This window comes from Sarcophilus harrisii, chromosome 3 (genome assembly GCF_902635505.1).
Source record: "Sarcophilus harrisii chromosome 3, mSarHar1.11, whole genome shotgun sequence".
In the NCBI taxonomy this organism is placed as follows: Eukaryota; Metazoa; Chordata; class Mammalia; order Dasyuromorphia; family Dasyuridae; genus Sarcophilus; species Sarcophilus harrisii.
In genome coordinates, this window is record NC_045428.1 from 73,149,448 (window position 1) to 73,164,750 (window position 15,303).

General features: G+C 33.4%; 1 protein-coding gene across 12 annotated transcripts in view; it reads right to left on the minus strand.

Annotated features, from left to right (window-relative positions):
• Positions 1-14,003: 14,003 nt before the first annotated feature.
• UNC80 (unc-80 homolog, NALCN channel complex subunit) overlaps positions 14,004-15,303 on the minus strand; it is a 218,240-nt gene continuing 216,940 nt past the window's right edge. For 11 of the 12 annotated variants that reach the window (XM_031958127.1, XM_031958131.1, XM_031958126.1 and 8 more), the window contains one exon: positions 14,004-14,360. In XM_031958127.1, coding sequence (XP_031813987.1) covers positions 14,085-14,360 — 276 coding nt within the window. In that variant the 3' untranslated portion in view covers positions 14,004-14,084. The remainder of the gene's footprint in view (positions 14,361-15,303) is intronic. The other variant, XM_031958132.1, reaches the window with a different exon arrangement.

Below are 15,303 nucleotides of genomic sequence, written 5' to 3' on the forward strand. Positions count from 1 at the left end.
GCATAGGAGACCAACAATGAAAATGCAGTTCAGAGGTGGAGTATCTTGTGGAGGGAACATGAAGGCCAGTGTCACTGGGTCAAAAAAAATCGAGGATGTAAGGTGTAAGAAGACTAAAAAGGGAAGGCAGGTTATGGATGATTTTGAATGCCACTAGGCTTTATATTTTATATATTTTAAAATATATTTATGAATTGTATATTTTATATTTATATTTTTATATTTGATCCTGGAGGTGATAGGGAACTACTGGAGTTTATTGAGTGGTAGGGGATGTGTGTGTGTCATGCTTAATCTTCCAATTTAGGAATACCACTTTGGAAGTTGTGTGGAGGGTGGATTAGAGTGGGGAGAGACTTGTAGCAGGCAAAACAACCAAAAAATTATGTTAAAAAGTCACAAGGGCATATACCAGGGATAGTTATTGAAGGTAAAATTATCAGGTCTACTTAATAGATAGGATATGAGGATGGAAGATGAGAGAGATCAAGAAGTCAAGGATGTTACATACCTTCATAGTTTGGGTGACTGGGAGAATGGTGTTATCATCAACAAAATAGGGAATTTAGGAAGAGAGGAGTTTTTAAGATAATGAATTCAGTTTTGGGTATGTTCAATTTAAGATGTCTATAAAGCATTCAGTTCAAGGTGTCTGCTAGGCAGTCAGAGACTTGAGACTAGAGAACAGCTGAGAAATTAGGGCTAGATAAGTTGATCTGAGATTCATTAGCATAGAGATAATCATTGAATCTTTGGAGGCTGATGAGAAAGGTGAAGATGTCCCAAGAAAAAGCCCTGGGGAAAGATCCCAGTTTTTGGGATAAGAACTTACTGTTTGATAAAAATTGCTGGGAAAATTGAAAACTAATATGGCAGAAACTAGGCATTGATCCATACTTAACGCCGTACACCAAGATAAGGTCAAAATGGGTTCATGACCTAGGCATAAAGAATGAAATTATTAATAAATTAGAGGAACATAGGATAGTTTACCTCTCAGACCTGTGGAAGGGGAAGGTCTTTATGACCAAAGCAGAACTAGAGATCATTACTGATCACAAAATAGAAAATTTCGATTATACCAAACTGAAAAGTTTTTGTACAAACAAAACTAATGCAGACAAGATTAGAAGGGAAGCAATAAACTGGGAAAATATTTTTACAGTCAAAGGTTCTGATAAAGGCCTCATTTCCAAAATATATAGAGAATTAACTCTAATTTATAAAAAATCAAGCCATTCTCCAATTGAAAAATGGTCAAAGGATATGAACAGACAATTCTCAGATGAAGAAATTGAAACTATTTCTAGTCATATGAAAAGATGCTCCAAGTCATTATTAATCAGAGAAATGCAAATTAAGACAACTCTAAGATACCACTACACATCTGTCAAATTGGCTAAGATGACAGGAAAAAATAATGATGATTGTTGGAGGGGATGCGGGAAAACTGGGACATTGATGCATTGTTGGTGGAGTTGTGAACGAATCCAACCATTTTGGAGAGTAGTTTGGAACTATGCTCAAAAAGACACCAGATAGATTTAAAGTCAAGACACATTTCCTAAGGTTCACAGAGTCTTACCCTTTTTTAATGGGGGACTCATTCAGTCTTACCAAAGGAAAACAGGAGCAACCTTATGGGTTGCAGGGGAGTTCTGTTTGACTCCCTATATCCAAACTTTCCACTAGACCTCAACTAAACCCTAATTTCATTTAGGTACCCCAAATCTAGACCTCAACACAACTGCCCAGAATTTTCCCAATATCAAGATGGCTCACCAGTTACTTGACAAAGGAAAGTCCTCTTATGAATAGAGTCGCTTCCCCCTCACCCCCTTTACCTGGGTTGTGCTACGCAATTTATCTGAACTGATTTAAAACTTTTCTCCTGGACCAAATGAATCCTCTATCTTTGCTAGCCTACTTCTATTTTTGCTTTCTCCAAGTGACTCCCATCAGGAGTTTACCCAAGCAGAGAGGGAGTTCCTGAGCCAAGTCCAAGGAACATCTGAGAATTCTTTGAGAGTGCCTGCTCAAGGATTCAGGACAGGAGAGAGTCCTTAAAAATGGGATATATTCCAGACAAATCCCCAAACTGTGTTTGGGGACCACACAAAATTGATCACAAAAATAACCAGAGACTCTCAGAATAAGAAAAAGCAAAAAGGGGTTTATTACAATCTAGTGAGAAAGGGCATCTCCCATCTGACAAAGTGTTTATCAGTAAAAGTGATGAGGTTAATTCTCTGGTGGTCAGGGAATTAAATAATGAGGTTAATGGTAGGTTTGGGATTCAGGGAACCAAATGAAGACGTTTGGCTCCCCTAGATTTTCCTAGGATTTGGAGCAAGGTAGGGAGTTGTAGGAACCCCTTCTGGCGGTGCAGAGGTCCTTCATAAAGGAATTTACGGAGCCAAAAAGCTAGACTGGTAAAAGAAAGTTATTATTGGCATTGGGAAGTCAGCCTTTGCTATGCATGAAGGACCTTTCTGAAATCATCCAGGCCTTTCTGAAATCATCCTGCTAATCATTTCTTATAGAACAACAATCTTCCATAACATTCATATACTATAACTTATTCAGCCATTCCCCAACTGATGGGCATCCACTCAGTTTTCACTTCCTTGACACTACAAAAAGAGTTGCTACAAACATTTTTGCATCTGGGTCTTTTCCATTTTTTATGATCTCTTTTAAATACAGAATCAGATGAGAAACTGCTGGATCAAAGGGGATAGCCTTTTGGGCCTATATTAGTACTTCAGTTTTCCCCCATTCCCTCCAATATTTATCATTATTTTTTCCTGTCATCTCAGCCAATCTGAGAGGTATGTAATGGTACCTCAGAGTTGATTTAATTTGCATTTCTCTAATCAATTTTAAATTTAGAGCATTTTTTCATGTGACTAGAAATAGTTTTAATTTCTTCATCTGAAAAATTGTCTGTTCATATCCTTTGACCATTTATCAATTGGAGAATAGCTTGTACTCTTATAAATTTCAGTCAATTCTCCATATGTTTTAGAAATAAGGCCTTTATCAGAACTCTTGGATGTAAATTTTTACCCCCAGTTTTCTGCTTCCCTTCTAATCTTGGCTGCATTGGTTTTGTTTGTTCAAAAACATTTTAATTTAATATAATCAAAATTATCCATTTTGCCTTTCATAATGTTCTCTAGTTCTTCTTTGCATATAAATTCTTTCCTTCTTCACAGATCTGAGAGGAAGACTATTCCTTTTTTTTTCCTAATTTGCTTATAACATCATCCTCTATATCTAAGTAACAAATCTATTTCGACCTTGAGGTCTTAGATGTTGGTCAATGCCTACTTTCTGCCATTCTTTTTTCTAGTGTTCCCAGCAATTTTTCTCAAATAGTAAGTTCTTATCCCAGAAGCTGGAGTGTTGGAGTTCATCAGATACTAGATATAGTATATTATGTATCATAGTCATTGACTTGTGTCTTGTGAGCCTAACCTGTTCCATTGATCAACTTCTCTATTTCTTATCCAGGTACCACTGCTTTACAATATAGTTTTAAATCTGGTATAGCTAGACCAAGTAGGTGCTATTATGATCAACGTTCTGAGACAGAAAAAAGATAAGTGACGTGACCACTGTCACACAGCTAGTAAGTATTTGAGGTCAGATTTTAACTCAGGTAGTCTTCCTGATCCCAGATCCAACACTGTCTACTGCATCATCTGACTGACTATCCAGGTAAGTAGTTATGAGAATTTTACTAAGGTAGAGACAGAAAGAACTGAAAAGAGGGGGCAGATGCTTCAGAGGTACAATCAACAGCAAGAGACAGAGACATTCCATTTTATTTATTTTTTAATTTAATTTTTTTCTTTTTTTATTTTTTAACATTGATCCTTGAAGATCCTTAAAGAACCTTGTGTTCCAATCCCCACCCCCCCATTTCCCCTCACCCCCTCTCCTAGATGGCATGTAATCCAATACATGTTAAACATTGATTGAAAATATATGTTAAATCCAAAATAGGCATACATATTTATATAATTATCTTGCTACACAAGAAAAATCAGATCAAAAAGTAAAAAAAAAAAAAAAAAAAAAAAAAAGAGAGAGAGAGAAAGAAATTAAATTCAAGCAAACCACAACAAAAAGACTAAAAATGCTATGTTGTAATCCACCCTCAGGTCTCATAGTCCTCTCTCTGGGTATAAATGGCTCTCATCATCACAAGATCATTGGAACAGGCCTAAATCATCTCATTATTGAAAAAAGCATGTACATTGTATAATCTTCTTGTTGGCTGTATACAATGATCTCCTGATTCTGCTACTTCTCTCCAGGCATCTCTGAAATCATTCTGCTGATCATTTCAGAATGAACAGTAATATTCCATAACATTCATATACCATAACTTATTCAGCCATTCTCCAACTGATGGGCATCCACTCAGTTTCCAATTTCTAGCCACTACAAAAAAGGTTGCCACAAACATTTTTGCACATGTAAGCTCCTTTCCTTCCTGTAATGTTTCTTTGGGATACAGGCCTGGTAGGAACAAAGAGTTCACAGTTTGATAACCCCTTGGGCATAATTCTAAATTGCTCTTCAGAATGGTTAGATTCATTCACTGTGAAGACCAAGTTAGCACCCTGGATACTTTAAAATCAGCAGGACTCAGGAGAAGCAAAAGTCCTTGGTCTTTATTCTTTGTTGAAGTGAGAGTAATGGACACAGGAATCTCCACACCTCTCTTCTTCCTCTCTCTGCAGCCAAAAGTGATTCTCTCTTGTCTTACTCCACCTTCTAATCCCCTCTTCCAATTCTCTGTATACACCAACATATCAAGCCAGCACAGAATAGTGGGGTGGGCCATTTTCCAAGCATATGCTAATAGAGTATTGTCCAATAAGTAATTAGCCTTAAGTGCTGGGCTGTTCAAGTGCATCTACTCAGTTTCAGCCCATTACAATTCACAATTCCACCAACAAAGTATTAGTGTTTCAGTTTTCCCACATCCCCTCCAACATTTGTCATTATCTTTTCCTGTCATCTTAGCCAATATAAGAGATGTGTGGTGATATCTCAGAGTTGTCTTAATTTGTATTTCTCTGATCAATAGTGATTTGAAACACCTTCTCATATGACTAGAAATCGTTTCAATTTCTTCATCTGAAAATTATCTATTTATATCCTTTGACCATTTATCAATTGAAAAATGGCTTGAATTCTTATAAAATTGAGTCAGTTCTTTATATATTTTAGAAATGAGGTCTTTAACAGGACCCTTAAATGTAAAAATGTTTTCCCAGTTTATTGCTTCCCTTCTAATCTTGTCTGTATTAGTTTTGTTTGTACAAAAACTTTTTAATTTAATATAATCAAAATTATCTATTTTGTGTTCAATAATGATCTCTGTTCTTTGGTCACAATTTCCTTCCTTCTCCACAGATCTGAGAGGTAAACTATCCTATGTTCTTCTAATTTGCTTATAATATAATCTTTATGTCTAAATTATGAACTATTTTGACCTTATTTTGGTATATGGTGCTGGGTATGGGTCAATGCCTAGTTTCTGCTATACTTGTTTCCAATTTTCCCAGAAGTTTTGTCAAATAGTGAGTTCTTATCCCGAAATTTGGGGTCTTTGGGTTTGTCAAACACTAGATTACTATAGCCATTGACTATTTTGTCATATGTAATGGGGACAAACTAAAACCATTCCAAATAAGATCAGATATGAAACTAGGTTGCCCACTATCACCATTACTATTCAATATTGTATTAGAAATGTTAGTATTGGCAATAAGAGAAGAAAAAGAGATGAAAGGAATTAGAGTAAGTAATGAGGAAACTAAATCATCACTCTTTGCAGATGATATGATGATATATTTAGAGAACACTAGAGAATCACCTAAAAAACTATTAGAAAGAATTCACAACTTTAGCAGAGTTGCAAAATACAAAATAAATCCACATAAATTGTCAACATTTTTATACATTACCAACAAAGTCCAGCAGCAAGAGAAATTCCATTTACAATAACTGTTGATAATATAAAATATTTGAGAGTCTTCTCTGCCAAGGCAAAGTCAGGAATTATATGAACACAACTACAAAACACTTTCCACACAAATAAAGTCAGAAATATCAAATGCTCTTGGGTGGGCCAAGCTAATACATTGAAAATGACAATACTATCTAAATTAACCTACTTATTTAGTGCCATAAAAACCAAACTTCCCAGAAATTATTTTACAGATCTAGAAAAAATAATAATGAAGTTCATCTGGAAGAACAAAAGGTCAAAAATTTCTAGGGAATTAGTGAAAAAAAAAACAAAACAAATGAAAATGGCCTAGTTGTGCCAAACCTAAAAGTATTATAAAGCCATGGTCATCAGAACCATTTGGTACTGCCTAAGAAATAGAGTAGTAGAAGATCAATGAAATAGGTTACGTTTACAGAATCCAAAGAGAAGACTCTTCAGGAGATGTGGATGGTTAACAATGTCAAATGCTTCAAAGATTTCAAGAAGGATGAAATAGATATTGAATTTAATTTGATAGGTGAGATACTAAAGAGTTGTTTTATAATGCATTTCTCTAATAGTCATTTAGAGCATTTTTAAATGTGACTATTAGCTTTGCTTTCACCTTCTGAAACTTCCTGTTCATATATTTTGACCATTTATCAGTTAGGGAATGGTTCTTATTTTTATATATTTGCTTAGTTCTCTTATATATTTGAAAAATGAGACTTTAATCAAGAAACTGTAAATTTTTTTTCTCTTCCTACTTTCCTTCTAATTTTGGGTGCATTGTTCTTAATTGTATAAAAACATTTAAAATGTAATCAAAATTATCCATTTTACTTCCTGTGACCTTCTCTATATCTTGTTTAATCATGAATTCTTTTATTCATAGATTTGATAGGTACATTTTCCCATGCTTTCCTAATTTTATATATCTATATCTCTATATAACACCCTTTGTGTCTAAATCATATATTTATTTTGACTTTGTGTTGATATATAGTTTGAGATATTGGTTTATGCCTAGTATTTTCCAAATTGCTTTCCAGTTTTCTTATCAATTTTTGTCAAATGGTGAGTACTTACCCCAGAACCTTAGGAATTTGAATTTATCAAACACTAGATTACTAAATCATTTACTGCTATGTACTGTGTACCTATTCTGTTCTATTGATCAAGCAATCTAGTTCTTAATCAATTCCAAATTGTTTTGATGATTATCACATTGTAATATAGTGTGAATTCTGATACTGCAAGCCACATTTTTCTTCATTGATTCCCTTGTTATTCCTGACCTTTTATTCTTGCAGATGAATTTGTTATTATTTTTATTTTTTTAGCTCTAGAAAATAATTTCTTTGGTAATTTGATTGGTATGGCACTGAATAAGTATATTAATTTAGGTAAGATTGTTATTTTTATTCTATTGGCTCAGCCTACCAATGAGCAATTAATATTTCTTTATTTGTTTGGATTTGCCTTCATATAGTTTCATATAGTTTCTGGGTTTGTCTTCCAAGTATTTCATATTGTCTGCAGTTACTTTAAATGGAATCTTTCTATTTTTTCTGCTGAGTTTTGCTGGAAATATGTAGAAACATTAATCTATGTAGATTTGTTGTATATTTTGCAAGTTTGCTAAAGTTAGTAATTGTTTCAATTAATATTTTAGTTGATTCTCTGAGATTCTCTAAATACACTATGATTTTTTTAACAGCTTTTTCAAGTAGCCAGATAAAGTTTCTAATAATAGCTTTTTACTTTTCAAAATACAATGCAAAGGTAGTTTCAACACTCACTCCGGAAAAACCTTGTGTTCCAATTTTTTTCCCTTCTTGTCCCCCTACCTTGTCAAGTAATCCAATATAGTATACCAGGATATCAACTAAGAGGATAACTCTGTTTCCTTGTTGCTAGTCTTATTCCCTTATTTTTTTTTTTCTTGTATAATTGCTAAAGGGAGCATTTCTAGTGCAATATTGAATAATAATAGAATTAGTGAGTATGCTTGCTTCACTCTCCTGATCTTATTAGGAATGCTTCTAATTTATCTACTTTTTAGATAATGCTTGTTCTGGTTTTAGGTTTTTTAGGTTAGGTTTTAGGTAATTACCACTTATTATTTTAAGAAATTATTTACTTATTCCTTTCATTCTGGTATTTTTAATAGAAGTGGGTGTTTTATTTTGTAGAAAGTTTTCCTGGAAAAAGTTAAAGTTTGTTCTGAATTTATTGATATTCATATGATTTTTGTTGGATTTTGTTGGTAGTCAATTATGCCTATAATTTTCCTATTACTTAATGTGTTCTATATTTCTGGTATAAAGCTTACTTGATGTTTTTGATATATTATTTTAGTCTTCTTGTTAGTGTTTTATTTAAATTTTTTTGCATCAATATTCATTAAGGAATTCATATAGTCACTTTGTCTCATCATGTAGACTGCCAATATTGAATACAGTTATTTTAAATGGAATTTCTATTTCCTCTGCAGAGCTTTTAGTAATATACAGAAATGATGATGATTTCTATTCTTCAATTTTGCTCATGTTGTTAATTATTTTAAGTAGTTTTCTAGTTGATTCTCTTAAGTATATCATTCATAATCTCATGATGGATCTCTCTATCTTGAAGGAATAGTCTATTGAAGGTTATAATATACACAACAATTTGCACCATGGGCATATTTCTCCAGCCTAGGACTCTCACTAGTTGTGTGGCCCTGGCCAAATTACTTAACCTCTGTTTATTCCCTTATTTGTATAGTAAAGATATTAGCACTTATCTCCTAGGACTGTTGTGAAAATCAAATGAGATAACAATTGTAAAGCACTAAAGTGCCTGGCATATAGTAAACATTATGCAAATGCTGTTATTATCATTATCATTATTATACTTTTCAAGAAATCAGTGTCATATGCTGATGAAGCAGTATAGTGAATGGATATGGGCAGAAATATAATAAATTTCAGAGTTGAAAATCTTAAGAGATTTTCTAGGCCAGATTATTTTACAGATGTTGAAGCCATAGCCCAGAGATGAGGTAGCAGGGTCAAAGATTTGGAAGAGATCTTAGTGCAATCCTTTTATTTCACAAATCAGGAAATGGGGGTCCAGAGAGATGACATACATTGCCGAAAGTCACAAAGTAAACAACAGAGCCTAGACTTGATTCCAACTTCATTGTCCTTTCCAATAGCAAAGTAATATTTGGAACCCTGCTTTTTTCCTTTCCCCTCCGTCCACATATTTTCCAACTTTGTATTTTCTGTGCGTAGATTACTGGCCCTGGTCCAAGAAGAAAATCTGAATTCAAATTTGGTCTCAGACATTTGCTAGTAGTATGACCTTGGGCAAGTAAGTAAACTTCTGTTTCCTCAGTTTCCTCAACTGTAAAATGGGGATAATGATAACACCTTCTTCCTAGGGTTATTGTGAGGATCAAATGACATGTTTGTAAAGTACTTAGTATAGTGCCTGGAAAAAGTTGAAATTTAATAAATGTTTATTTGTGTCCTTTTCTAGTGTACTCTTCAAAATATATATTTAGTAAATATTTGTAGAATTAAATTCCATTATAATATAAGTAGCAAGGTAATATGCTGATAAAGTCATATATGTTCATAAAACAAAATGCACTGAAAATGGAGATTTTCTAGCAGGGATTCTTAAATTGGAGGTCTGTGAACTTATTTTTGAAAAATATTTTAATAAGTGTATGTATATCAATATAATTGGTTTCCTTTGTAGTTTAAAAAAAAATTAGAAAAGGTTAAATCCTGTTCCACACTAAGTCAGAATTGCTCTCTATATTCAGAAATAAGGAAGCGAGCCCACTAAGACAATCATTTCAAGTGCTTTTATAATTACTTTATTATATGTGCATGTTCAAACAACAGATTCTAATATCTTTCATAAACATTTTTCAAATATTTTTCCATATGGTATTTGTCATGATATTTCTTCATATCCATGCTCTTTGGTCATTCAATATACAAGTCTTCACAGTTATTCATCTTGGGGAAAATAAATTATTTTACTCTTTCTGTTTTTACCTCTAACATAAACCTTTGAGATGGCTAATGGGAAAATGTTCGTCCTATGTTGTAGTGACTATAAAAAAATACTCTGGGACAAACTGTTCAGTGATCTGATTCTTTAATACACATACATTGTTCTCAAACCTACTCAAGTACACTCTACCTTCAACTTGCTCTTATTCCCCTGAGTGAAAAATCAAAGCTTTCTGAAACATCACATGTGAGTCTATTTGCTGATACTAGTAGCTGAGGCAAATAAGGAGGATAAACTGCTGTAATATCGTTCATAATAAGTGTGGAATTGTAAAAGGCAGGTCATGTTGACTGCAGCATTATTCATGGAGCCAGGAAGCAGATTCAGAGGCCTCTGGGTTTCTGTTATAATTTGAGATAATCTGTGCATTGAGCTGAAACTGTACCCTTTTATGACCCTTCCTCCCAGAACCTTGCTTTTATCTTTGCTGTCTTCTGAACCAGATGGCAGAGCAGAAGAATGACCTTTATTGACTAGAGAGGATGAGCTCCTCTTTCAAAGCAAGGGCCATGTGGTTATGGCTGTAATAATTGCTCAAGGCTTAAAATTAGGAACTCTGAATCATAGGATTTAGAGATAATTTAACTCTCACTCTTCTTCCCATTTTACAATGAAAAAATTGAAGCTCAAAAGATGACTTTACCAAAAGGTTTGTAAACCCTTTTTAGGTAGATCTACCCTAAAAATTTTAGGGATCTACCCTAAAAATTCAATGCTCTTTCTATCAAGTCAAATCAAGATATTGGTTTATCCTGGCACTAATGCCCCACAGAATGTTTTCCTGATTATATTTTGATGACTTGTGGTAAAGTTTATATCATCAGCATAACTCTACATGCATTACTACAACCTTTTCTGTGACTGTTTTCCTCATTTATAAAAGAGTATTAAGTCAACAGATTATGAGGTACATCATAGGTTACAAACATTCAGCCCATGGGCCATATGTGACCCATAATACTCCCAAGTATAGTCTGAATCATAATAAAATGTAATTAGGAAATATTTCACAAAACAAATAAAACTGCAATAAAATATAGATAATGTAACATTTAAAAACTACGTCAATAAGCCCATAGGGGTCCTTATATATAGTGGCCCCTGCTTTTATTAGAGTTTGACACCACTGGAGGACATGATATGAGAGAGACAAATGTTTCATAATTTGAAAGTAGGTGATTTTTTATAAGAAAATGTTCAACAATCTATGCCAACATTTAACTGGCTAAATTAAATTTAATTGATCTGAACCCTCATCTATCAATATGGAATAAATATTTCCAAGTTCTCTGAAAATCACATCAAACTTGGACATTTTTGTGTTATTTTAGAAAGCAATTTGTTGAATTTGAAAATTTTTTCATGGTAGAGGCTTCTTGTTATATTTTCCCCAATATAAATCAATTAATGTTTATATACATGAAATTTTAACAAATGATCCCTGTACTTAGCAACAAGCTATTCTGTTTCTTTTTTCAAGATAAGCAACATTTAGATTTCCATTCAGTAAAAGCACCTGCTTTCAAATGTTTTGAACATTAAACAAATGGTAAAAATTCTTTATAATTTTCTCCACCTTTCTTCCCTCCCCCACCATAAACTCCAAGACAATAATATTCCTGAAGATACAACTGCGACAGTTTTATGTACACACATATACTTTACCCAGACACATAAACATTCAACATAATTAAGGGCATCTGAAAAAAAACACGGATACAGACAGCAGCAGAGATATAGTCCCAATAGGACAACACTCCCTCTGAATAAGGCCATATTTCTCAGAAGAGGGGCTTTTTTTTTTTCTTTAACCTAATATTCGGATACTTAAAACACTGAAGAAGCTTCTAAAAGACTTCAATAGTAGAAGAGTAGAGAAGGGATTGGATAATAAATAGACAGGTATGATGTTACCTTTAAAAATAGCTCTGTGCCTTCATAACTATATGAAACTGTACTTGAAAGCAGTATCATTCTTTAACATCTTTCTTCCCCCTTTTTTTTTTTTTTTTTTTTTTTTTTTTTTTGCTCTCTTGTACACTTATATTTGATTATGTCTAATCTGAATCAGTAAACTGGACTGGAACATGCACATACATTAAGACACTCACAGACCCAGACACTTGGAAATTACATAGACATAAGGCCCCTAACACTAATTGAGCAGCAGCATATTTTCTAAATAGCAGAAATATACCAGCTTACTTAGAGAGATTCACAAAATCATCATAATAGATATGTACCTGCATTTGAGGATTAGTTGGCAGTAAGTGCAAGCTATATGAAAAATACTGTAAAATGAACAAAAGTACTTTTGGCCTCTCTAATTTTTAAATTCTACTTAATCTAGGTGTAGGTAGGTATTTGTCTCTTACTGTTATTAGCAATAGATACTTATTCATTGCACTGAATTCTTGCTCAGGGCTATGAATAATTTCAGTTACATTTTTACATCATTCAAAATATAATTTAGACCTTCTAATTAAATTAGGCCTTTGAATGGAAGAATATTATTTCTGTATTAGATTTAGCTTTAATAGGCCTCCTCCGTATATGCAGATATAGTTTATGACCAATATAAATGAAGTATAGACATACAGAATAATTTAAAATTCATTGTAATATAATTAAAGTCTGTGTTCAACTTCAGGATTAGAGTTTGCATTTACATACCATGTTAATTTAGGTATGACAAGTCAAAGAATCACAGAAGCATGAGTTTGTGATTTGCCTTATAAATGTGTTATTTTCTAATGTAAACAGTTAAATTCAGTTATGCATTGTGAGATTCATAATCCTATGATCTTCTGATAGTAGGATGATTTGTTAGGGATCTGATTGTCATAATCCCTCTCTTTCATATTCCTTTGAACACTAAAGACCCATGTGAAGCCACACAAATAGGGCTGATAAGAACAAGGACAACTTGCGACTGGGCCTTATAGAGAAGAAAATTTCTCGTTTATAAGGATTTATCTTGTATCATAAATGTATACATCTGAGGGGCACTTGGGATCACTGACATCATAATGGAATGGCTATTGAGCTGATTCTAATAAACTCAGTATAGTAATAACAGTAGCGAGAGGAGAATTAAGTCTTTGAGAATGGGCAACAGTTACTACCTGAGAATAAACATGTATTTCCAGTTGCCCCCATTGCCATGCACTGATGTAATAATTGCTATATAAGTGATCTCATCAGCTTTTTTTTTTAGCTGTTTTTTTCACATTTGGCTTGCATATCATTACAGTCTTTATATTTTTGAACAACTTTTAGCTTTGTAAAAAACTGTTACTCTCCTTGCTGTTAATGCTGTATAACCAGTTATATTTTTTAAATGGATAGAAAGCTTTTATGACACTAGCTTTTAGTTTTACAAATATAATAAAAGGAACAACCCAAAGTAAGCATTATGAACTCTAAAAGAATTGCCATTTTTCTCAATGATATTACTTTTGACTAGGAAAAATCTGCAGTGGACTTTTTTTTCCCCTATTTGCCTTTATGATTCTACTATTTTATTTCATTTTAAATATGTTGCCATTCCTTAATAAGTCATATATTTATTTTGAAACTATAAAAATAAAAAAAGTCAGGTAAGATGTTAATGTGACCAACATCAAAGGGCTGGTTTCTTTGTTATAATATATTAATAAATTTGTTAGATAAACTTAGATAAACTGATATTTACAGTACATTTGTAACAGATCAAGGCTTAATGAATCACAAATAACATGTATTGAAATGGCTCATTTTCCCATTCTTCTGTGGTATTTGTGATCTTCACAAAACCAAATGAGGGTAATCATCAAATTTATGTTATTTTTTTGAAATCTTCTACTGATTGGCAGCAAACTGCTTAGATTTGTGCCTTCTTATAGATATAAGGTGCTTTTTAATTGGCTAATGACAATTTGCCATCAATCTCACCTAGAAACTTTCAGCAAGATGATTCATTCTTCTAATCCCTGAATCCCTACTAAATCTAAAATTAAACATGAGACTCATCTAAGTCAATATCTGTCTCCCCCAGTTCAATATGAGTAAAACTGAACTGGCTTGTTAGTAGGGGATTCTCCATCCCATTTTCCTCACTTATATGAAGAATAGTGTCATCAGGCTGTAACAAGCTTGTGGTCTCAAGACCTGCAAAATCTTCAGTGTCTGAAAGCTGTGTAGATGAGGGGCTGTGTGCTGCAGCTCCTTGTGCTCCTTCAGCATCACCTTCCTTTTCTTTTTCTTTCTCTTCAGTTGGATGGACCTTACTCTAGAAGCAAATTAACCAGTTAATTTGAGGTCTTCACAAAATAGAGAAAACATTCTTCCTAAGATCCTTTTGTCAAAATTTGTGCATTCTAACATTCTGAGGCAGCTTGGTGTAGCAGAAAGATTATTGAGATTTGGAATCAGAGGACATGAGTTAAAATTCCAGCTTTGCCATTTACTACACATAAAATTTTGGGCAAATCACTTAGCCTTTTTTTTTTTTTAATAATTATTTTTTTATTGACAGAACCCATGCCAGGGTAATTTTTTACAACATTATCCCTTGCAATCACTTCTGTTCCAATTCCCCCCCCCCCTTCACCCCTTACCCCAGATGTTAAGCACACTTAGCCTTTTTATGACTCAATTTCCTCATATAAAAAATGAGAAAGACTGGATGATCTTTCATCTCTAAGATTATGATTCCCTGTGCCACAGAATAACTTCAGAAATAATTTTTTTTAAACCACAGATAACCTCTCAAGCTTTCATAGACTATTATAGAAAAGAATATAATAATGACAGCTAGTATTATCAGACCTTTTTATGAAATGCTTTCATAAACACATTCTTTTGCTTTTTCCTCTCTCCTTTATTTTTTTCCCCCCTGAAGCAAATGGGGTTTTAGTGACTTGCCCAGGGTCACATAGCTATGAAGGATTAAGTGTCTGAATACAGATTTGAACTCAGATTCTCCTGATTTCAGGGCTGGCGCTCTATTCACAGCACTACCTAGCTGTCCCATTATTATTATTATTATTATTATTATTATTATGGCAGCTATGTGCCTAAGTGGCACAATTGATAAAGTGCTATGTCTAGAGTCAGGAAGACCTGACAATATCCAGCCTTAGACACGTAATAATGATCCTGGGCATGTTACTTAATCCTGTTTACCTCAGTTTTCTTATTTGTAAAATGGGCTAGAGAAAGAAATGGCAATG